At 45.0% G+C, this 25,790-nt stretch overlaps 2 protein-coding genes across 10 annotated transcripts; both read left to right on the top strand.

The window, feature by feature from the left end:
• Positions 1–15: 15 nt before the first annotated feature.
• On the top strand, positions 16–3,794 carry Hus1-like (Hus1-like checkpoint clamp component). 2 transcript variants are annotated; one of them, XM_018112023.3, is made up of 2 exons: positions 16–154; positions 2,814–3,794. In XM_018112023.3, exon 2 carries the CDS (start codon positions 2,833–2,835, stop codon positions 3,706–3,708), a length of 876 nt encoding a protein of 291 aa, XP_017967512.1. In that variant the 5' UTR covers positions 16–154; positions 2,814–2,832; the 3' UTR covers positions 3,709–3,794. The 2 variants fall into 2 exon arrangements, with proteins under 2 accessions (XP_017967512.1, XP_089116762.1); XM_089260636.1 differs by lacking the exon at positions 16–154 and adding an exon at positions 208–563.
• On the top strand, positions 17–25,491 carry ctrip (E3 ubiquitin-protein ligase ctrip). Of its 8 annotated transcripts, none has more exons than XM_089260604.1 (13): positions 17–154; positions 8,726–9,575; positions 10,303–11,538; positions 14,420–15,805; positions 16,599–16,694; positions 17,083–20,169; positions 20,242–21,260; positions 21,324–21,663; positions 21,723–22,585; positions 22,652–23,302; positions 23,387–23,575; positions 23,637–23,838; positions 23,907–25,491. In XM_089260604.1, exons 2-13 carry the CDS (start codon positions 9,035–9,037, stop codon positions 24,362–24,364), a joined length of 10,068 nt encoding a protein of 3,355 aa, XP_089116730.1. In that variant the 5' UTR covers positions 17–154; positions 8,726–9,034; the 3' UTR covers positions 24,365–25,491. The 8 variants fall into 8 exon arrangements, with proteins under 8 accessions (XP_089116730.1, XP_089116739.1, XP_017967508.1 ...); XM_089260613.1 differs by having other exon boundaries at positions 16,602–16,694; XM_018112019.3 differs by having other exon boundaries at positions 15,230–15,805.
• Positions 25,492–25,790: the final 299 nt, after the last annotated feature.

Here is a 25,790-nt window from a genome sequence, read left to right on the forward strand (position 1 = left end):
TGAGATTTTCGTCTTACGGTTTTTGGTAACACTGTTTTCGAGAACAGTGTGACCTGTGCTGTTGACGGCAGTGTCGGAGTCGGAGTTTAGTTACGTGTTGAAATATTGCTAACTGTGAAAATTGTGCAAATTATTATAAACAATTAGCAAAAAGGTAAGTGTAATATCTCTGCGTTACACTTAATTCAACACAGTTATGTAAATGCAGTATTTAGCTTGTGGCAAGTACCAAACGTAATTTAGCTGCTGGGGCTCCGCTGGTCAGCCAAACGAGACACACACGCTCATATACACGCGCATACACTCACAACTATATGCATACACACATTTGTGTATTTCGTCGAATCAGCAGCAGCAGCGAGTGGCCTGTCAGACAGAAAACAAAATGTCGACCATTTGCATTTTTTTGATAGCTTTTTAGACAAAGTTGGATTCGTTTCATGTGCATTTATTGATTGCAACAAGTACTTAATAAAACATTTTGTTAACCTATGCATGACAATATGTGAAAAACCATGCAATTCTAGTGTTACGGAGTGTGCAGCGATAAAGTTTTGCCAGAGGTAAAGCGAACACAAACGATATTGATTTTTACATTGGCTTCAAGTGTAAAGAAAATTCTCGAGCCTGATCCACAAAGAATGATTAGAGGTACGTTAAGCCAATTTTAAATGTTCTTTATAGGCTAGGAAGTTATTAATCGGAAATGGGAAGTATATGGTTGCCAGGGTTCTTCTTCACTTGGTTGGCAACGCTGATCAGCGCAGCATTGTTGCTGCGTGTCCTACGAAATGCAAATGTGTGTGTGTTAATGCCTTTTTAAGAGTGTGTGTGCGTATATATAAAGTGATTTGTTTAATTCTGTGTATTCATTAATAAATAATAAGCAAGCATAATTTTTTTCGGACGGATGCGCAGCATCTTAAGTTTTTTACTTTCTCTTTTATTTATGCTCAGGGTCCGAGAGTGTGTGTGTTCGTCTGTGTATGTGTGTGTTCGCCTCCCTCAATGCAGTCACGGTGAATTTCATGCGCACCGTATTTTATTTGTATTTAATTTTGGCCTCTTGTCAGCTTTTTATATGGCTTTCAGTGTGCATTGTGGTGCGCGTGTGTGTTTCTGTTTGTACATTCATATGTACAAATGTATATGTATAAGTAAATAAATATATGTACATATACATATTATCTATTTGTTTAGCTTTTATGGTCACATTGCATTGAGCTGCGCTGAAGGTTTATTCTGGCGATTGGCAACTCGTGCTCAATTTTTGCAAGTAATGATCCACAGCAGCCGGAATGTCATCGGCATTTGAATATTTAGTAAATATTATTTACAAAAGCTTATGAAATATATACGCGTCATGTATGACGTCATTGAGAAGTTATTAAAACTTTTATTGAAAATGGAAGACTGCTCAAGCCACAGCCGCCAAGCGACAAAAATCAAGGTCACATTTTAACGTTTGTTTGTTTGGTTAAAATTACCGATTGCTGAACTTTCGGACATCGAGTTTAATTACCGCTTGTAGCACCAGCAGCTAGAATGCCAGTATAATTGTATTACCCATGTAGCAACGCAGACAGCCTGGCAGAATTTAACCTTGAAAGTTGATTGAACTGCAAAAGGAAAATATTTTGACCCCAAACGCACGCCAGAGCAGTGAATTGACCGCCAGATTGTGTCGTCGACGCCTACGGGTTACATATACATAATTTGATTTCCGTTGTCGAGAGTGAGGAGCAGCTACCGTCCTTTAATACGCTTCCACTTGCAGCCAGTTGGGCCATGTAGACGCCTTCCTTTTTTCCAGTGCAGCGAATAAAAACAAAATCCTGTTGTTTGTGTGAATGTCGGTGGCTTTGTGTGTATAGCGAACGAGTGTGTGAGAGAATTGGTTGTATGTACGTGTGTGTGTGTGTTTCATTTGCTTTACTCTTTCCACGTTGTTTCGCCCCCTCAAAAACCCAAAACACAACTCGAACTTGCTTTGCGCTTTGTCTGCACTTCGCCTGGCTGACTTTGCTAGCCGTGTATGCATGTGGTTGTGTATGTATGTATATATACATATATGTATATATAAATATGTGTATAAGTGCGCCTTTGTACATTGAACTCGGCTGACAGGCCCAGTGCTCTGTCCTATTCCTGGAGTCGTCTCGAGTTGCGAGTCTGTCACGTTCCGCATTTGTCTTCTCTTTTTTATACCTTGAACCCATTGAAAATGGGATATTGAGGTATAATGGTTTTGTTAAAATTTATGTATCAGGCATAAGCGCAGACATGGCAGAGCCCATAAATTATATATATTCTTGATCATGTCGACGCCTTTAGGAATTGGAGTAACATTCTCCTAGTCGGGCGCTCCCGACGAGTTTTCTTACTTGTTTCGCATGTCACTTATTTTTCTAGTTTCACGACAGGCTGATCATAGCAAGAATTTCAGTTTTATGTTTCATTAGCGCGTATTTATATATTAGTATATATTATATATATATGTAATATATATTATATATATATGTAATATATATTATATATATATGTAATATATATTATATATATATGTAATATATTATATTAGTATATATATGTAAGTGTTTTAACAATAATGTAAATGTAGCCAATAATATATTGATATGGTTAATAGACCGTAGGGTATACGTAAATTCACCTTACTTTCTGGTGTAGTTTTGCAATTCTTCTTTGTGCTGCTTCGCTACCTCTCTTTTCTTTTTTGGCAGCCAGCGTTTGATTTTTGTTTTCTTTTTCTTGTTCTTTTTTTTCGTATTGCGCGTCGTCGTCGCATCCTTCAGCAACTGGTCTCTGGCTGCCATGAAGTTCCATGCCAAGATGCTGGACGTGCTCTACATGCGCGAGTTTCAGGCGATTGCCGCCACGTTGGCCAAGCTGGCCAAGGAATGCGTCATGCTAGTGGCACAGGAGCAAATGCATTTAATTGTGAATGAGGAGCATTGCTCGACCTCATCGCCGCTCGTGTGGGTCAGCATCGCGTCCAAAGATTATTTTCCAGAATACCAAATGACGCCAGCACGTCCAGAACATGATCTCATCGTGCTGGTTATGTCCGCAATGCATCTCAGCCGCGCTCTTGCCGTCCTGCGGTCTGGCTCCAGCAGTAGCGTCCACAGCTGTAAGCTGGAGCTGAAGCAAATACAATTTCCCTGCATCTCGGTGATAGCATCGGTGGTATCACCTAATTCCTCAGAGCCGCGTGAGGTGGTGCACGATGTGCCCGTGACTGTGGTCCCGCCCAGCGATTGGTCCTCATATATGCTGCCCAAGGTGCCGAACACTCAAATTGTGCTCGGCGTTCCATCGCTTCGACTGCTGCGCAGTCTGATTGATAAGTTAAAAAACATTTCGCCCAGTTTTATATTCCATGGCAGCACAGCCGGCGAACTAAATCTGGTAGCGGAATCTGAAATGGCTACAATAACAACACGTTTCAGTCGACTGCTGCTGCACAAACCAGATCAAGGACAGTCGGGTGCTGGAGCAGAGACTGAGTCGGAAATTCGGTGCTCCGTGGACACACGAAAGGCATCTGCATTCTTCAATGCACTCCAGTTGCCCAATGAGGAAATTATGATCGGCATAGATAGTGAACGTTGCATCTGCCTGCAGCTGGACATTCGCAGCAATGTGGTTTTACATTCCATTCTGCCAGCAGTTTGTGCTGAAATTTAATAGTGGTTAAAATGAACAAAAATAAAACTTGTATATCGATAGGCATATGTGCGTGCGCTAAATATCGATATGCAAATGAGAAAGAATATCATCGATAAGCGAAAGTTTTTTTCGTTTGAATTTGTTGTTTAACTTTGTTTTCTTTATTTATGCTCTCTTTGCTGCTCGCCCCAATTTGGCAGCGTCGGCTGTGCAGGCCGTGGCCTCTTTTTCGTTGTGCAGCGATGGCGACGGCGACGCTGACGCTGACTGAGTGAGCTCTCGCTCTTTTGAGCTGTTGCATTGCCTGTTTCGTATGTATTTGTATGCATGTATGCGGTATACATTGTTGTTTGTTTGTTTGCATATTTATTGTATTTTTTGTTACTGGTTTTACAACCTCATCTGTTTGCTCACTCGCGATTGCCAGCTAGTTGCATTTAAGGCACGCTGTTGTTGTTTCGCTAGCACGCTGCATTTGCAGGTGAGTAGCTTTTCAAGTAGGCCAGCAGCGACGTCGACTGCGCAGCGTGGGTCGCTCAAAAGCGTGCTCACTGCGATTCGCACACAGGTCAACAGCCATTTTGGGTACGATTGTGTCTTATTCAACGAAAGAAAATCAAATTGAAATGTTATCTATCCTAAAATAAACAAGTGGCTGTTATTTATATCAGCCTATGTCTGGCTGCTAGGAGTGCCCTACGTGGCTGTTATTTGTATATAAAAAAAAAAAGAACTGCGTGTCGACTGTCCGGTTAGTTATTCGGAGACCCTATTAGAGGATTGCTCACATGCTATACGTAAATACATACATTAGCAAATAAATAAATGTGTATGTGTGTAATAAACAGCTGTTTGTGTAACCCAAGAATTAAACTCAAACCCGAACGCATACATACACACCATTCTCTTGATCAGCTGATCAGGTCAATATTAATCTCACTCCAACAGGGCATTCACAGGTAAAAGAAAAAAATAATTCCAGCGAGCAACGAGTACACATTCAACCCCCAAATACATCAGAGTGCGCTCCTAGAGTTTCATGCGCTCGCTCTCACTCTTTCAATCTCTTTGCTCGCAGCCATTTTGAGTGAAATGGAATATCATTTTAGAACTAAAAGGTTATTCATATGTTAGATTTTATTCAATTTAGTAGACGTTAAGCAATGTTTTACAGCGGCCGTTAATTTTTATAAATAAAATTAAATAAAAAGTCGGTTAGTGCAGCTACTGAGTCGGTTTGTTGACCTCATTGCCATTTAGCAGCAAGGGTTGAGTGACCTGCTTAATGGTCCTCTGAGTGCCTTTGTCGCCAGCTGACGCGAAACTAAACCAGTTATTTGTCTCATCTATTAAAATTAGATATTGATATTAAATTGACATTTATATTGATTGCATTTGTTCGTGTTGATTAACAATACTGTATACAAAGAATATTAAATTTAACGTACATTTTGTGGGAATGTGTGGGTCTTAAAATGGATTCTCGTCTGAATCACTCTCACTCATTTTTCGCTCATTCGCTCGCTCTCTCGTTTCGTTTCGTTTCGTTCACACGGGGTCGCCATTGACGTCGCTGCTGTCAGTCGTAAGTTGGCTTTCAGTGCGTGCACAGCTATAAAATGGTTCGTAGAAACGTATTTTTTCTACATACCTGTGTGTGAGCAAGTACATAATGTAAAGCAAAGGTGCAGTAAATATTTATATAATTAAAAAGCACATTCATTAAATATTACGTAGCAATTGAAAACGATGCAACATTTGTATTGAAATGCTTGGTGCTGCATTCGTTTATTTCAAGCAATTTTTGCCTTCGCTTTGCTTGCGTTATGTACACACGTATACATACCCTCGACTATAAGACCGTGAGTGTATGTGTGAGAGAGAGATATTGGGGCTCTGTGAGTCTGTGTTAGTGTAACGTCGTCATGTGTTTGCCCCTCGTGCGTTCTCTGTCATGCACAAGCCGAGGTAAGCGACAACGTTGATGTCGCTGTCTGCGTCGCTTCTTCTTTTCCCTTTTGTATTTATACTGGAAATCGACAGTCGTCAGCAAAGGAAGCAAAACAAATTTAAAGGAAAAATAAATAAGGGAACTATTCGTTAAGTTAAAACTGGCTCTGATTTTGAGAAACTATTTTAACACTCTATATTTTCAATCCAATTCTATTAAAGTGCAGCAAATATATGTGTTGTCTATTATTTTTACTCGCTCTCTTTGTGTGTGTATAACAGTATATAGGCTTGCTTGTATATTCAAGTGGCTTATATAGCACATTCGTATATAACACTTGGTATATGTATATAAATGCCCATCAATGGCGTATGTAGTTTGTATGTGAATGTATTTGTTTGCAACTACATTTTGTACCGCGATTAGCAACAAGTATTTGGTTTTATATATTCTTGGCCGAACTGTTGTTATTGGAACTATTAGAAGACCTGAATCGGCTCTTGTTGCAGATATTATAGTGCAAGGCAAGCGAAACACTAATAGTGGCAAGGTTTCTGTTTAATTGTTGCATGCTCTTAGCCCACCAGGGCTGCCACATACACACACACGCATGCTTAGAGTGCTTTATTGCGTTCTTTTCGTTTAGAGTAGCTTGGATATAACTGCGTCGCAACGCGACACGAAAAATTTCCAATGCAACTTGCTTTACGGTTAAGTTGCCACAGTGACGACGGGCCCTTTGATAGTCCCCCACTCTACCCTGTAGAAAGCGCTGCTGCACGCACACATAAACAAAATACACACCCCACTTTCCTAGAGTGCTCTCACTCGCACATTTGCTGCTGTTGCTGCTCAGCTGTGCGTAGGCCACAAAAGCAGTTTCGTAATAGAAAATAGAAAACCAGTGAAGAAACACAAAATGAACAAAAAAATTAGAAAACTTGATGGGGCAACACTGTTCGCAGTCCGTTATGTTACTGGCGTCGTCATATGCTCGACTGAGTTTACAGCATATACATACGTATATAGCATATACATATGTGTATGTGTATATATATAAATAAGTTACAAACAATACGAACGATTGTAAGGGGTAGCAGTTAATGGTTGGGCGGATTGGTGAGGGAACAGCCATTGTGTTAGTGGAGTAGAAAAATAGAAATATTCTTATCAGCATTATGTTTGGCAGCAGGGTGGGCGAAAGGTAACTGCGATGTGCAGGGTTTCGATGGAGTAGACAAAAATACATAGAATTAGTTCTTCAGTGAAAGCTCATTAATGCGTCTCACAGTGTACAAAGCAAAAGTTATGAAATTTAACATATTAACTGACAGAATGAATTTATTCCTTTAAAGCGGTTAATATCTTGTATAGATATAACTTTGTAACTGTGTTTAATAATATATACGTACAAGTCGAGGCCCTTTATATTTTTCAATTGCTGATAAACCATTGACAAACAAACCACATGCCATATGTTGGAGTTGCCACACGCGAGGAAAATACTCACACGCACATCAATACATATACACAAGTACATATGTATGTATATACAGTATATACAACACTGCCATTTGCGGCCTCGCACATTTTTTGTATTGTTTATTTAATTTTTTTTTTTTTTTTTTTTTTTTTGTGTGAAAAACTTGTGGCTGCAAGATAGACAAAACTAGCGAAAAAATCAAATTCAAACACATTTTCATGTCGGCAGCGTTTTGCTGGTTTCATTTCAAAACGGCCTTGAACTCAATTCGTTTTACTGTGATTGACGGTTGCTTTTGTTGGTTTTCGTGTCAGATTTGAGTAGCTGACAAACTAATATGAGGGCGCACACAAACTACGCACTTATTTTGTGTAGTGTAGGCAAGACGATGCGAAGTCGCTGCCTGCGTTGCAAAGGGCGGCGTTGCCGTTGCCGCCAACACGTTTGCTGTGCTACGCTGCTGCTACAATTGCCTTTTGCTTGTTTTGCTTTTTATCTTTTGTTCGTCGCGTGTGCTTATTGTATTTTCATACGTATCTATGGATGTATGAGTTTGTATACGTGTATATATAAATGCGGGATCGTGCATTGCGTTCTCGCAGCGACGAAACAAGCATGACAAGTCACACACACAATACACATACAACGAGTTCCAACTCGTTGCTCGCTTGCTCGCTCGCTCGCACATACATAGGAAGAAGGGGCAGTCAGCCAACAGCGCAGCGTAGCGCTGCTTACGAAAAGCAAAACATAAACAAAACGGCCGAGAACAGCTGATTAGCAGCACAGCATGTGCGCGCTCACTTTATGTAAACTCTATCTCTGTGTGTGTATGAGTTGAGTGCGATATAGACGGATTTCACTCAAAACAAGTCGCTTGCCAACATCTGCGCGCTCGCTCTCGCTCTCTTTCTATAGGGCATGTGCACGTGTTGGTGACTGCTGCTGCTGCAAACAGCTGTTAATTTATTAACATATCTGTATGTGCTTACTGCGCACATATGTTGCTTAAATGTGCTCAATTGCTTGTGTGCGAGCGAACGAGGGAGAGCGCGCGTGTTGTATATTTATATCTGCGTTTTGATGGTGGTGTATTCGTTTGTGTGCTGCTGCTTATCAATTTTCATTTCTGCTGGATTTTCCTTTATTCTGCATACATGCGAGTACCTGTCTGACAGGGGCACCAAATCTGCTACAATCCTCAGCGACAGCGACCGGTTCTTTGTTCAGCCTTGCTTTACGCACACAGACTACCCTCTGTGCATTTCCTATTTTGCTTTCACTGATCTTTTTAGTTTATTCTCATTCGGCTCTTCACCCTAATAGTCATTAGGTCAGCGCTCAGTGTTTCTTTTACTAATTTCGAATTGTATTTGGTCGCGACGTTATTTATTGTTTTTGTTGTGTTTTATTTTATTACGTTGCTAAGTTGGCTGCATTTGTGATTTACGGCTAATTTAACAAATTTATCGATTACCAATATTCGCCGTGCTGTCAATTTGATGTAAACGACGTCAAGAAATAATAATACTATCAAAAATAAAATAAAACATTCAAATTCACTAAACAACTTTTGTGCTCTATTATTTTTACAATTACAGCACAAAACTCTCCGCTGCTTGCAATAAACAAAATACGCAACGTGCACTCAGCAACTAAGTTAATAAAAACCAAAACCAAGTCCAATAAACTCGGAAAGTGTGTGTGAACCAATTAGCTATCGCCAAGGCTCTGCTGTCGTTGGGGCTCACACATTAAAGGAACAACGTCAGGAAAAAAACGTGCGGTTGACTTTATTTATTATTTAGGACAAGATTTTAGAATTAAGAGACCAATTTATAATTGCAAACAATTCTCTGTGAAGCTGGCATGTTAAGTGTGTTCGATGCCAGTGCGGTTAAGTGGCGTCTATGGCCGAGTCCGTTAAAAGTCAAACGCTCTCTGCATTGACGGAGGGGCAGCACGACGGTAGTACAACAACATCAACAATAGCAACTGCCACCGGCAATACACAACGGCGCTGCAACAATTATAACAGTCACAATAATAACAACAACAAACGCAATAACAGCAAGAAACGCAATTCAGCAACAACAGTAACAGCCACGACAATAGCTGCTGCTGCTGCTCCTTCTGCCGCATCCTTCGGACGTCGTTCGCGCAGTAAGAGTCGCAGCCTTACAGCAGTTGTAACTGCTGCGACAACAACAACAACCAGCGGAAACAGCAAGACTAACAAGAAATCCACCGGAACTGAAGTTAATCGACGCTCTGCAGAACATAGCAGTGTGATCACCTCCACACGTGCTGCGTCCAACACCAACACAAATTCAAACAACGTAAACGCCAACGATTCATCTTTGTCGCCAGGCAGTCGCAAGCGCCAGCATCAGCAACATCAGATTAACAACAACAACCACATCAGTAACCACAACCAGCAGCAACGTTCATGTAAGTAAATTTTCTAAAAGGCAAATGTTTTGATTATACAACAGGTTTATTAATAGGTGATCGTGATATTTAAAAGATAATAGAATTCTATATTCATAGCATTTGTTTCTTCGATATATGTACACCAAATATTTTAAATTATTAATTGAAATTGAGTATCGATAGTTGCAGTGAATATTTAGAGTGTGGACTGCAAAACTCATTTATGATTAATTGCAAGCAATTATAGAATATCGATACTTATGCATATATCGCAAAGTAATCTATTTTTGACAGCTCGCATAGGGTTAGTTTCAGTGTTGAGTATTCAAATCAAGCAGAAAGTACGAGAAGTGAGTGACAAATAAATTCAGTAAAAAAAAAAAAACAAATAAATAAATAAAAATATAATTACATTTGCTTTGTTGATTCCGATCCTAAAAGCTATAGAGCATTATACTTTTGTTTGTCAAAATTGTAAAGGTCATCAATAGCAGCAGCGCCACACCCTTCAAAAAAATAAAAAAATAATATAAACTAGACTAGACTAGAAATAATTTTTTACCAGTTTTTTTTTTCTTTTTGGTTACTCGAGTCAACAAATTTATAAGCAAGTTTTGTATCCCCCACCACAAATAACCGTCACTATTATTAAACCAACCCATCCTCGACTTTGAGCTAAAATTTAAAAAAAAATTACACGCATAGGCTATACTAAAGTTTTCGGTTGACATCATGTCCTTTACAGCTGCGCCCGGTGGGGACCAATACGTGGATCTAAATTCACCGTTGAAAAAGCGGCGTGTGCAGCAATCATTACAATCAGCTGCTGCAACTATCAGTGAAGGCGCCTCGTCTGCTGGAGGGGCAAGTGCATCGAGCGACACTCATTTGCAGCGCACACCGCGCTTCACATCCGGCGGCGATTGTGTGGCCCAGCGCACACGCTCCAAGACTCTCACGCCTGAGGAGCTGCCAAGCACCAGCAGCGCGGCCGCCGTACGTCACAGCAGCAGCAACACCAACACCAATAGCTATACCAATAGCAACTGCCAGCACGTGATTGGTGTGACTCCGCAGCGTGGGGCAGCTGGTCGAGCAGGGGCTCGCAGCACAAGCGGTGGCAAGAGCGTTAGCAGCACCAACTTGCTCAACTACTACCGCAAGACACGCAAAGTGAGTTACGTGCGTGGTAAGTCCACAGCAGCAGCGGCAGCACAACAGCAACCGGAGCAAGAGGATTCGCTAGGTAAAGCCCCGGAAACAGCAAACGCACGGCTTCAGGCCAGCAGCTCGGCGGTTATAGCAGCGGCAGCTGCCATTGACGCTGCCCGCCAGGACTCTAGCAACCACCACCACCACATCAACAATAATAACGTCGCTGTCAAGCGCCTGGACAAGAAGACCAACGCCAGCAACAAGTACATCAAGTACCGCAAGAGTTTACGCAACTATCAGCAACAGCTGCTCGCCAGAATTGACGGGACAGCGGAAAAGATTCCAAGCAAGGAGGAAGAGCAGCTGGAGCAGAACGAGAACATTTGCGGTAACTTGGAGGACCAGCAACAGCATCTACAGGCCGAGGCGGAGACCAACAACATAGAGGTCAACGAGGAAGAGAACACCGCTGCCGCTGCCGCCGCCATTGACGGTGGTGCGAACAACGGGCTTTTTGAGGCCGCCGGCGGCAACAACTCCGCCGAGGAGCTGGACGAACAAGAACAGGATCAGGAAGAGGACGACGATCAAGACCAAGAGGAGGAAGTGGAAGCCGAAGAGGAGGAGGTGGGTTTCTACGAAATAGTCAACTCAGCGGATTCATCATACGAGGAAGACGCCCAGATTGTTGCCGAAGAGGACGAACTCAGCGAAGAGGAGGACGTGGACGACGAGGAGGACGACGATCTTGAGGAGGATTTCGACGAAGAGGAAGACGATCTCTCAGAGGGTGAACTCGCTGAGCATATTATTGGTGAACTTGGTGGTGAGTTGTATTTTCCTTTATTTACTACAATACATATATACCATAAGCTAAACACAGTGTAATATACAAATAATAATAGATAGTTGACATTTGTTTTGAATTAAGTTTTCTCAAGGTTAGATATGTGCTATGACTACAAAACAGTCGAGTAACAATATGTGATTTAACTGATTTGTGTGAATAGAATATCTAGACTGGAATTTGCGACAAGATTAAAGAATCTGTCTGACATAGTAATAGCACTAGGGTTAGCTAGTAAAAATCACAATTTTACTTTCAAAATTTGCTTTCTAACCTTAATTCAATCGATAGATTGACAGAGTTGCACTCAGTTATCGATAACAAATTGTCGCTCAGTGCAACCGTATAAAGAGCAATTCTTGACATTTGTTGAAGAAATCGAAAAATAAAGTTGTCAATCTTATTTTGTATAAAATATACCTACGGTGTTCTTGGTAAATTCCAGTCTGTGATATTCTAAACATATTTAACTAATATATAAAACTATAAAATATTTAGTTTGTGTAGATAATATGTGCTCCTTGAATGTTTTTTTATTGAATTGCTTGCATTGTTGATTTGTTGTACATAAATAATTAGTAACATTTTCTTTACTCATTTGGTGCTTTCCTTTGAATAGAGAATGCTCTCTTAACTTTTCTAATTTTGTACATTGAATTAACAAATGGACCAGTGTAACCACACCCCGAAAAGAATAACAACAAAGGGAATTTAATTTACTTATTTCTGTTCGTTACTTTTTTGTCAAGTGCGCGAATTTCTTATCAAGAAACGAAACAATTTCTTGTACAATTGCCTTTTACGCAGCGTCATGCAGTCTATACACACAGACACACACACATATATATGTATATATATGAACATTAATTGTTTTGTTGATAAAATTCTATATGTTTATACATATATAGTGCATATGTATGCACGTATGTGTGTGTGTGTGCGTCTGTGGGTGCTTGTTCGCAATGCCAACGCACTTTGGCAAAAGTCAGTCGCATTTTTACCGTCGCTCCGTTTAGAACGAAAAAAACATTTACAGAATTTGTGCAAAAGCAAGAATAGAGTAAATACGTAATGAGGTGCATGTGTTAAAAGTATTGCATTATAAAAATATAATGCGTGTACTCCGTAACTGTTGTGGCACGTTTCTAAGCAGATATCCAATTGGAATCTGGCTTAACAATTTCTAAAAAGTGCAACTGTTTCAATGACTTTAAGAATTCTGCTTGACGAATTGCGAATGCCCTCTTCAAGAGCGAAGGTTATATATTAAATACCCATTCGTTTATTTAGTTATACAATTATTGGACTAAGGCCTGTTAAATATTTATGCAACCAATTCATAACCACGCCCATATCACCCCACCCGCCCTTCTAGAAGTCCCTGTGTGCTGTGCCATCTAATTATCAGAAAGCAGTTGGTACATATGTCAATGTACATATGTATGTATATATGTATATCTATTCATTCACGCGCAAATTAATATTCGATTTCACTCATCCATCCGATATCTCACACTCCAATGAAAATACGCCCATCAATTTCTTTTACATATTTATTTTATTATCTACTCCTATTACATTTATGTATGGAAAAGTCTTGGATATTGCCAAGTGTTTTGATTTAGTATGTGGCCAGTGTGTACACGAATTGTTATTATTATATTTGTTTTTTTTTTTTTTTTTAAATTATATTTTACAATACACTGTTGTGTCAGCAGTGTTGTAAAACTCCAAAAGTCTGTTTCAATGTTTCATTTTGCACGTTGCTGTTGCTGCAAACATATTTTAATTTTATTAATACGATTGTGTTAATGCCAGATCATAAATATTTATATAAATCCTTTAACTATATAAATATAAATATGTATGTATATAAATATATGCTATAGATCATATATATATGTAGCATATTTCATTGCTGATGTCTTGTGTTGTTGATGATGATGATGATGATGATGTTGTTGTTTTTGTGCAAGCAAACTAAATTATATATTATATATCTTGAGCATATATCATATATAATTAACACACATATGCGCAAGCAGAGGCGCCATCGCGCCGTGAGCAAAACAGAAAGGAGCATTGAGTGAAGGAAAGAGAGAGATTGGGAGAGAGACAGTGTGAGAGAGAGAGAGAGAGAGAGAGAGAGAGCAAAACAGAAATGTTTTAAGTAGCAGCAGAAGCAGCAGCAGCCACAACAACAACAACGACAACAATTAGCAGCAGCAACAACAAAAGTGCAGCAACAACGAATACGATGGGGGCAACAACAATGACAGCAGCAGCAGCAGCAGCAGCAGCAGCAGCAGCTAAGCAACAACAGCGCACCAGCTACAATAGAAACAGCAACATGTTGCTGTAGTCTCTCTCAAGCTTGCGTGCGTATGTGTATGTGTGTGCGTGTGCGTCGAACACAAATATACGTACAACAACAACAACAACATACAGGTAGTTTAGTGCCGAGCAGCAACAGTCACTCACAGCAGCAGCAGCAACAGCAGCAGAAGCAGTCACAGCCACAACAACAACATCAGCAGCAACAGCAACAGCCGCAGCAGCAGCAGCAGCAGCAACATCATCATTGTCAGCAGCGACCCACGTCCCAATATCTAGTACAACACAACAATCCCCCCTCACAACAGCCAAGTGCTCTTCCCCTTATCCCTAAGCCTCTGCATTTTACCATTACCCAAAAGCAACAACAACAACAACTAACGTAGTAGAGTAGCTGCAAGCAAAAAAAAAATAAATAACAAAAAAAAAAAAATAAACAAAAACAAAGCTGTTTAACTGTTGTTTCCCACTACTCTACCCCCCCTCTCTACTTGCCGCCCAACTGCAACAACAATATGTACGACAGCTACAGCTACAGCAACAGCAGCCACAACTACAAAAGGTGCGCCACACTCGAAACGCAGCAACAGCAACAAATCCACAACAACAGCAGCAGTAACAACGACAACAACAACAACAACAGCAAGTCAAAACAACAACAACAGCAGCAACAAGCAGAACAAAAACACGCTGGCAACATATTCATCAACACCAGCAACAACAACAGCCGCTGCAGCAGCAGCAACAGGCACTACAACAACAACAACGTCCGGGTATCAGCGTGCCGCCCCCTCTGGCCATCACGGGGCGGCGGCACGTGCCACACGCAGCACAAGCGCCGCTGTCGCTGCTGCTGGTGCTGTTGGCATTGTTGATTACAGTGTACTGGCCACGCAGCCACAACAACCTCAAACCCAACCCCAGCCCCAAGTCCAAACGCAAGCACAAGCAGCAGCAGCAGCAGGAGTCCCTCACATGCAGCCGTATACAACGCAACAGCAACAGCAGCAGCAACAGTCGGTGTCACATCCGCAACAGCTGCTGCCCGCCCATCAGTTTGCTGGTGCTCATTTGTCTTCCTTTGTGACGCCCACTGCGCCAGCAACACATTTTCAAACAGCAACATATTTCACAGCAGCCGCACAGCAGCAACATCATCATCAGCAACACCCACAACACCATCAGCAACAGCAACAACACCATCATCAGCAGCAGCAGCAACGACAGCAGCCGCATTATTATCACAGTTCGTCCGCTGCTGTTGCAGTGCTTAATCTGCAGCAGCAGCAACAACCACAACAACAACAACAACAACCGCATCACTATAACTCCACAGGGTCGCAACAAACACGTGCAGCACCACCGTCTATTATTTACCAGCAGCAGCCACGTTACGCAGCAGCAACATTTGTGCCGCCACCAACACAACAGCAACAGCAGCAGCATACGGGCTACGTACAGCAGCAACATTCTTCACTGCGTCGCAGTTCACGTAGCAAAACGGGTTCCTGTGTGAGTTCAGCAGCAGCAGCCGGCCAGCAACAGCAGCAACATCATCTGCAGCAACACCAATTAACAGCAGCAGCAGCTGTTGTTGTTGCTCCCGGCACTGCTGCTGCTGCTGCCACACTCCAGCAACAACAGCCGCCCAATCAATATCAATACCATCAGCAATTGGCCGGTAACACGGTGGTTGTGGCGGTGCGCCAGCAACAGCAGCAGCAACACGTGGCCCTACAGCAGCAGCAACTGCATCAACAGGCGCTGCAGCAGCAACATCAACAGCAGCAACAGCAACGTGCAACAATTGTCCAGCCTGGCTTTCTGTTCAGCTACCGCAGTAATCACAATCAGCAGCATCAGCAACATTTGCAGCAGCAACAGCAGCAACCGAAAGCAACGCACAGCAGTGGTAAGTCGTGCCCATGTGGAGGAGAGCTTGGCGGAGTGTGTGTGGAGAGGAGGCAAAAGTGGAGGATCAGCCAGCAAAGCGGGACGTTAATTGCGACCATCATAAATATCAATCGAATCAGTATCACATTTGCTTGAATCAGTTCTCGTCTCTTGTTCTATCGTTTTTTTTTTCTTACCGTTAGTCCACACACATACGCACGCAAGCACCACTTAATGTACAATTTTTGTGTTGGGCCTTAGGCAGAGCAGGCGTGGTCCGTTTTGTATATATGTACATCTATGCTTGGTCAGGGTTCGGATTTATTATGGTATATATATATATATATATATTATATATATAAACTGGTGTTGGGTCAACAATCAATCAAGCAAATCTTTTATAGCTGCACCAAGAAGTCGCAAAACAGCCCGACTTCTGTAGAGAGCGCTGATAACAGCAGCTTTTTATACTCGATATATCCGTGCTGTGCTCAGACGTCGATAGCTGTACTGTTCATATATCGAACGTTTTTCATTTACGATTAATCATCGATATTATTTGTTCACATCCTTCACACATACATATCCGATCCTCATACATCTGTCGCCCGTCATATCCCTCTTTGACCGTTAAACTCTGCTGCCGTCGTGCGCGTCGCTTTGCTCGCGGTGTCTGCCGTTGTCCCCACCTCACCCGAAATCTACAACAAACCAAAATCAAAGAAAGCGTTCTAATTACTCTTTGCATTTCTCTCTTTCTCTCGCTCGTGCGTTCTCCTTAAAAAAAAAAAAAAAAAAACAATTCGACTTAGCAGCTTCGGATGCTTTAACATATAGTTTGATGGCACAACAGCAACAACAAGCGCCAAATGGACCGCCGCATGCAGGTGGACAGCAACTGACGTCAGGTAAAAAATGAGCTATATAACCACACTAGCACCATGCATACACCCACATTTACACATAAATACACGCATTTTACTCATACACGAACACGCGCATACATACATATATGCATACAAATATTGATCGTTAAACTTTTTTATTTTTTATAATTTCCTTATACAACTCCGCACACTCAGCACACAGGGTGACTCCTTTAGCAGTTTTATTTATACAAAGCTGAACAGCACTGTTAATGCTAACACTTTCGTTTGTCTGTACAACTATCTGTCACTCTAACTGTATTTAAATGTATTAGTTATTCGTAAAAGCAGCAACCGCTGAAAGAGTTAAACTTTGTTAATTAATTTTCTTTCTCTTCGTCTCTCTCTTTCTATTCCGTTTCTCAAATAGGATCTAACTCGGCCAACCTCAGCATTGTAGCAGCCGCATTGAGTGCCGCACGTGGAGACTCTGTTAACGTTAACGTTAACGTTAGCAGCGCAGTGGGCGCCAACAGCAGCAACCCTAGCGGCGGCAGCGGCAACAGTGCCTCGGCCGGCGGTAGCAGCAACAATGTAACCACAACAACAACAGCTGCAGCAGCAGCAACAACTGCTGCTACTGCCAGCGCTGGACAGTCAGCAGCAACGGGTGTAACAGGTGCCGGATCATCAGCCACAACCGGCGCCGCTGCCGCTGTGAATGCAGCTGCTGCCGCGGCCGCTGCTGCCGCAGCAGCTGCCGCTGACTCGGAGAGCGATGACAGCGAGGTGGGACGCCTCCAAGCTTTGCTCGAGGCACGAGGTCTGCCGCCGCATCTGTTTGGAGCGTTGGGACCGCGGATGACGCACATTCTTCACCGGACCATTGGCAACAGCAGCACCTCAAAGGCAAATCAACTGCTACAGGGTCTGCAGTCGCACGATGAATCCCAACAGCTGCAGGCGGCCATCGAGATGTGCCAAATGTTGGTCATGGGCAACGAGGATACCCTGGCCGGCTTCCCTGTCAAGCAGGTGGTGCCCGCCCTCATCCAGCTGCTGCGTATGGAGCACAATTTTGATATCATGAACAACGCCTGTCGGGCCCTGGCCTACATGCTAGAGGCACTGCCTCGCTCCGCTGGAACTGTCGTCGACGCAGTGCCCGTGTTCCTGGAGAAGCTACAGGTCATCCAGTGCATGGATGTAGCTGAACAGAGTCTGACTGCTCTAGAGATATTGTCGCGCCGCCACAACAAGGCCATACTGCAGGCGAATGGCATCAGCGCCTGTCTCACCTACCTGGACTTTTTCTCGATCGTGGCGCAACGCGCTGCTCTCTCGATCACCGCCAACTGCTGCCAGAACATGCATGCCGAGGAGTTCCACTTCGTCTCCGAGAGCTTGCCCCAGCTGGCCCGACTGCTCTCGCAGCAGGACAAGAAGTGCGTGGACAGCGTTTGCACCGCTTTCTGGCGCCTGGTCGAGAGTTTCCCACATGATGGCAAACGACTGCAACAGATTGCCAGTCCCGATCTCCTCAAGAATTGCCAGCAACTGCTGGTGGTGACGCCGCCCATACTGAACACGGGCACCTTCACCAATGTGGTGCGCATGCTCAGCCTGATGTGCGCCGCCTGCCCGGACCTAGCCATATCGCTGTTGCGCAACGATATAGCCGCCACCTTGCTCTATCTGCTCACCGGCAACGCTGAGCCGGCGGCGGCCAGTGCTACTCACGTGGAGCTCGTGACACGCCCGCCTCTCGAGCTGCTCGAGCTGACTTGTTTAATTGGCGAGCTGATGCCACGCCTGCCGCTAGATGGCATCTTTGCCGTGGACGCTCTGCTGGATCGACCCACGCTCAATACCCAGGATCAGGTGCAGTGGCAATGGCGCGACGATCGTGGCGCTTGGCACAACTATTCCACCATTGACTCCCGCCTGATTGAGGCGGCCCATCAAAGCAGCGAGGACGAGATCAGCCTGAGCACACTGGGACGCACCTACACGGTGGACTTCCATGCCATGCAGCAGATCAACGAGGATACGGGCACCACCAGACCCGTGCAGCGGAAACTGAATCCCAACTATGTGGCACCCGCTGCAGCAGCAGCAGCCGCCGCAGCAGTTGCGTCTGGCCAGGACTTGAGCACAAGTGGTGCGGCTACCACATCCACGGCAGCAGCAGCAGCAGCTGCTGCTAACAACAACAACAACAACAACAATACGAGCAGCAACTCCTCATCGCATCTGGCGAAGCGTCGCCCCTCGCTGGATGCTCGCATCGCTTGTCTGAAGGAGGAGCGCGGCCTGGCTGCCGACTTCATCAAGCACATCTTCAACGTGCTGTACGAGGTGTACAGCTCCTCGGCCGGACCCAACGTGCGCTACAAGTGCCTGCGCGCCTTGCTGCGCATGGTCTACTATGCGACGCCCGAGCTCCTGAGGCAGGTGCTCAAGTATCAGCTGGTGTCTAGCCACATTGCCGGCATGCTGGGCAGCAACGATCTGCGCATTGTGGTCGGCGCCCTGCAGATGGCCGAGATTCTGATGCGTCAGCTGCCGGATGTCTTTGGCACGCATTTCCGCCGTGAGGGCGTCATCTATCAGTTCACCCAGTTGACCGATCCCAGCAATCCCATTTGCTCTAATCCTTCGCCCAAACCGTTAAGCACCGCTGCCACGCCCACGACTAATGCGGGCGGATCGCAGAGTGCGCCCGCATCGGCGAACAGCCTGCAGGTGAATCCCTTCTTCATGGACAGTGTGAGCGTGGGTTCAGGCTCGACTGGAGGCGGATCCAGCAGCGCCAATGCCACGCCCAGCAGCTCCAAGCACCAATCGTACAGTGTGAAGAGCTTCTCGCATGCCATGAACGCGCTCACCGCCAGCGCCAACACAGTGGCCAAGCAGCAACAGCAGCAGCAGCAACATCAGCAAGCAGCAACTGTTGCTGCTGCAATGGATGGCACTGGAGCCAGCTATAACTATAGTAGCTCTGCGCCTTGTTCGTCCTCTGGCGTTGCCTCCGTCACAGCCGGTGCAGCGCCGGCTCCTGCTGCCTTCTTTGTGGCCGCCACGGCCACCGGCGATCCACGACAGTATCTGAATTTCCAGCAGCCAGCTGCACCGCTCGAGCTACTGCCCAATAGCCAGCAGCAACAACTGACGCCCGCACAGATCATCTTCAGCAATCCGGCGAGCGGCGCCAGCTTCCAGCAGCAGACACCACAGCAGCAGCCACAGCATATGGGCGTGGCTGTTGCCTCGACCAGTGCGGCAGCAGCTAACACCAATAGCAGCAGCAGCAACAGTGCCAACAACAACAACAGTAACTCGTCCTCCTCGGCACTGCAACACAAGATGACGGATATGCTGAAGCGCAAGGCGCCGCCCAAGCGCAAATCCCAGAGCAGCGGACGGGCCAAGTCCAGGCAAGAGGATGCCGCAGCAGCAGCTGCTGCCACCAATTCGGCCAGCTCGGCCATGCACGAGCTGCTCAGCCGTGCGACGAGTAAGTGTCCACATTTTGTATATACTCTTTCCCGGCTCATTCTCATCTATCTCATTTCTATGATTTGAACAGGTCTCGGCAGCAACACAGGTGGCCGCAACACGCCCAGCACAGGATCGGGCTCGAACAGCGGCTCGGGCAATTCCAAGTCTCGCTTCAGCGCCGGCAATACGAATAATGGAAGCAGCTCCTCTACCAAATCCTCATTTCTGTCCTCGCTCAATCCGGCACGCTGGGGACGCCAGACGGCGCACAATTCACAGCAGCAACAGCAATCCGCATCGCATCACGGACTGTCCAAAGATGGCAGTAACACCACCAACAGCAGCGGCGGCTCCTCGGCTGGAGGCGCATGCGGCTCCTCATCTGGACTTTCCTATTCGGGCAGCGCTTCTGGCGGCAGTATGAACGCCGCCGCCGTGGCTGCCAGCATCAGCAAGAGCATCTCGCATGCCAATCTGATGGCGGCCGCCAATCGGGAGCGGGCACGCCAATGGGTGCGAGAGCAGGCCATTGATTTCGTCAAACGCTACACGGAGCAGGAAGCACGGCGTAGCAAAGCCCGCGAGAGTGAGGGCGCCAGTGGTGGAGCGGGTGCTGGAGCAAATGCCGGCTCGAGTGGCGCAGCAATAGCCGCTTCAACCACATCGCTGGCCAGCACCACCGTCCTGGAACGTTTATCGAGCATTCTGCTCAAGTTGAACGGCAGCTACCACGACTGTTTGGATGCGCTCCTTGAACTGAAGACCATACTGCTGGAGAGCGACATATCACCGTTTGAGGTGAACCATTCTGGCCTAATCAAGGCCATGCTCAACTACATGACCAGCGAAACAGGTCTTGTGGAGCGCGACGCTCGTCTGCGTAGCTTTATGCACGTCTTTGCCGGATTGCCGTTGGAGCCACTTCTCCAGAATGTGGGCCAGCTGCCAACGATAGAACCGCTCGCCTTTGGCGCCTTCGTGGCCAAGCTGAATGGCTGCGTTACACAGCTCGAACAGTTTCCCGTCAAGGTGCACGATTTCCAAGCCGGACCCGGCGGACGCACCAACCAGAGCGCACTACGTTTCTTTAACACCCATCAATTGAAGGTAAATCGATCTGAAGACCCCGCCAAAGCTTTTACTTATGATCTCTGCTCTTGCCATCTCCAGTGCAATCTGCAGCGTCATCCGATGTGCACCAATCTGCGCCAGTGGAAGGGCGGCACCGTCAAGATCGATCCTCTAGCCATGGTGCAAGCCATCGAACGTTATTTGGTGGTGCGCGGCTATGGCGGAATACGCGCCGATTCCGATGATGACAGCGAGGAGGATATGGATGACAACGTGGCCGCTGTGGTGATGACCCAGTCTGGCTTCAAGCACAAGCTGCAATTCCTCATCGGCGAGCATGTGCTGCCCTACAATATGACCGTCTACCAGGCGGTCAAGCAATTCTCTCCGCTAGTCAACGAGCAGCACGAGACGGACAATGAGTCCGAGATGCTGCTAGGTAAGTGGGACTAAAAGCGAATGGATCTATTTAAGCTAATCCATCTAATCCATCTACAGGCAATAGCAGCATTTGGGTGCAGCAGCACACCATCTTCTATCGCCCCGTCGAGGAGGAACTCGCTGGCGGATCTGGCCCCAACAGCTCCTGCAGTAGTAGCAGCAGCACTCAGGCCCACAAGCAAAATTTGACACAAAGCACCAGCAGCGGCAGCAGTACCAGCCATGCTACGTCCAGTGGAACACTTATGCTCGCCACATCGTGCTCCACCTCCACCTCGTCTAACTCGGCAGCCAGCTCCAGCACTGGCGGCAAGAAATCCCACAAATCCAGCAGCAAATTTATGCGCAAGAAGACCGAACTGTGGCACGAGGGCATTGCCCCGCCGGTGGTGTCACCATTGAAGCCATTCCTGTGCAGCAGCCTGCCCGCTGATGTGGTCACTGTGCAGGATGCCTCGCTGGATGCTCTGTGCATGTTGCGTGTTATTTATGCTCTGAATCGACACTGGGAGTACCTCTATGGCTGTGTGGTGCGCCAGAATATCATTGCCAATACTGAGTTTGTGCATCCAAAGATTACGGCCAAGGCGAATCGTCAGCTGCAGGATCCGCTGGTTATCATGACGGGCAATCTGCCACAATGGTTGCCTCAGATTGGCATGTCCTGCCCCTTCCTCTTCCCCTTCGAGACACGTCACTTGCTTTTCTATGCCACTAGCTTTGATCGGGATCGGGCACTGCAGCGCCTGTTGGACACAACACCGGACCTGAACTCGGCCGAGTCGTCGGAACGTGTGGCACCACGTCTTGATAGACGCAAGCGAGCCATCTCACGTGCCGAGCTGCTCAAGCAGGCCGAGCACATACTCCAGGACTTTGGTAACTCCAAGGCCCTGCTGGAGATTCAATACGAGAATGAGGTTTGTTGTGCGGCTTAGCATCAATTAGCAATGACTCGTCTAATCCTTGTAATGTCTCCCCTTTAGGTCGGCACCGGTCTGGGACCCACTCTGGAGTTCTATGCCCTGGTATCGGCGGAGCTGCAGCGAACGGATCTGGGCCTGTGGAATGGCAGCGATAGCTATCGCCAAAATTCATCCAATATTGCAGACGTGGTCAAGTCCAGCAACGCTGTGGTGCACATTGAGGACACAGTGGAGTCCAATAGCGAGGCGGTTGCAATGTCCACTGTCGTGACAGCTGCCGCCACCCAACCAACGAACACACATCTGACCCGCAGCAACAGTCGCAGCAATGCGCTGCGAAACCAGCAGGCACAGGCCCAGGCCCAGGCCCAGTCGCTGGCGGAGCACAGCTCCTCCAGCTCGAATGACAACGCTTTAAACATGATTATTGCACAGCAGTTTAGTGATATGGCAGCCACTGAAGGTGGCGCCAACAATTCCCCCCAAGTGCTGGAAGAACAGACGATAACGACAACCACAGCAGCCGGAACAGTCACTGCTACAACAGCAACCGTTCAAACGGGATCCACTGTTAGCTACGTCCATGCCGCACACGGCCTGTTTCCTCTGCCTCTGGGCAAATCCTCCAAGCTGCCACAGATGACCAAGGCCAAGTCCAAGTTTAAATTCCTGGGCAAGTTCATGGCGAAGGCCGTAATGGACAGTCGCATGGTAAGTGTTGGAGCACTCCATCATCCTCCTGATTCTCCACTATATACAATTTTATAAACTATTTGCTTCGCTTACCACTTGTAGATCGATTTGCCATTCTCGCTGCCCTTCTATCGCTGGTTGATCAACGAGGAGCTATCAATTGGACTGGCCGATTTGAAGCGGGTCGCGCCCGAGGTGCAAAGCACATTGGTGCGTCTGCAGGATGTGGTGCGACAGCGCGAGGATATCCAAATGGATGCCAATCTGGATGCCATGGAGAAGAAAGAGAAGGTAAACTTAAATGATAGTCTATAAATTATGAAGCAATTTATTAACAACTCACCTTGGGCAGATGGAGCAACTGGATTTGGATGGCTGTCCCATTGCTGATTTGGGACTAGATTTTGTATTGCCCGGACATGCCAACATTGAGCTCTGCCGTGGCGGACGTGACACGCCCGTCACTGTGCACAACTTGCATCAATACATCTCGCTGGTCACCTACTGGTTCCTTGTCGAAGGCGTGCAGAAACAGTTCGAGGCGCTGCGTGAGGGTACGTATTCCATCCGAGTCATCCACTCATCCGTTTGCTTATATTCGTATTGGTTGGTTTCTTTGCAGGCTTTGATTCCATATTTCCCATACAACGACTGCGCATGTTTTATCCGGAGGAGCTGGAGTGCGTGTTTTGCGGGTCTGGCAGCGAACAGCATCAGAGCTGGGATCTCAAAATGCTGCAGGACAGCTGCCGCACCGATCATGGCTTCCATCAGGAATCTCAGGCCATACAATTTCTGTACGAGATTCTCGTCTCGTACAATCGTGATGAGCAGCGTGCGTTCCTTCAATTTGTCACCGGATCGCCACGTCTGCCAACTGGCGGCTTCAAGTCGCTGACTCCGCCGCTGACCATTGTGCGCAAGACCTTGGACGGTAACCAGAATCCCAATGATTATCTACCATCTGTGATGACCTGTGTCAACTATCTCAAGTTGCCCGACTACTCGAGTCGTGATGTGATGCGGCAGAAGCTGAAAGTGGCTGCCAACGAGGGCAGCATGTCCTTCCATCTGTCTTAAGAAGAACAACAAATTAGAAACATGAAGAGCTAATATTAACTAAAGGCGTAACAAGAAACGTTCTACACACACACACACACACACACACGTACACATGCATATATATGCAATTTATCTTTAGATGATCATAGTAACTGTGAAACACTTCAGCAGCAACCGGATAGCAGCAGCAGCAATTCAAGCAAACATCAACAATCAATTCAATCAATTGTTTTCACGCAAATCTGCAATTTCTCTCTTTCCCTTATTTTACATATACGTACCCGCCTCCCTGCCCCAATACAATTGGCTAAATTTCGATAAATCATATGTTTATATACATATATATATATATAAATTCATGTATGTATATATATATATATTTTGTAATACTCTCAACTTTGCCTATAAAAAGAAGACACCGGCTCACTTTTGCGTGTAGTGCAGCCTGTTAGAAACCACACACACATATACATACGTAGCTCCCCTCTGCCCACACATGCGTGAAACCACTCGCGTACCCCCTCACACACACACAAACACACACACATTGATAAATACAGTAACACATATTGCAAAGGCCAACAATGAAAATGCTATTAAATAAATTAATTAGTAAAACGCATAAATTGCAAGAAACCAAAATTAACTGTTTTTACACAAAGAAAGAAAAATAGAAATGGGAATTTGAGTTTCTTTCATTTTCCACTAAATAATATTATGATTTATTTAGTTATAAGTTCTTCGCTTTAGAGAATAATTATTGAAATAATTAAATCCAAATTTTGTTATTAAGTTTTTCGTTATGTTGCGGGAGCGAATTCAAATGGTAACGCTTATTAATGCTATACATACATACATATATGTTTATATATATATATGTATATGTTATATATCACTGAGGAAATCTGATAATGTGGCAATTTAGTTTTTCTTCCCCCAAACCTTAAACGTACATACATATATAAATAGATATACATATATATATATATATATATATATATATATATATATATATAATGAGAGAAATTCAAAGCAAAATTAACTTATAAATAAAAAGAACGCCCACCCTTGAAATTAAAATTTATTAATTATACATTTATAAATATAATATTTATAACGAAAAGCAAACACATTTATGTATCTAATCTGCAAGTTGCGTCGACTTGCATAGCATAGCCCACAAGGCAAGAAACAAGAAAGGGTAAACACGAGTAGTTCGACCATTTCGTTTGGCAAGATGTAGCGTTTAGTTCATATTGCATAAACTTAATCTATATACACATTATATATATAATTTATATATATATATATATATATATATATATATATATATATATATATATATATATAAATAAACAGATGTAGTTGCATATTCATATACGATTCGTGAGTTTGTTGAATGGAAACTAATAAATCGAGTTGCGAAACCGATATATATATATAT

Source organism: Drosophila navojoa, chromosome 2 (assembly GCF_054131105.1).
Source record: "Drosophila navojoa isolate 15081-1374.11 chromosome 2, UAZ_NAV_1.0, whole genome shotgun sequence".
Lineage (NCBI taxonomy): Eukaryota > Metazoa > Arthropoda > Insecta > Diptera > Drosophilidae > Drosophila > Drosophila navojoa.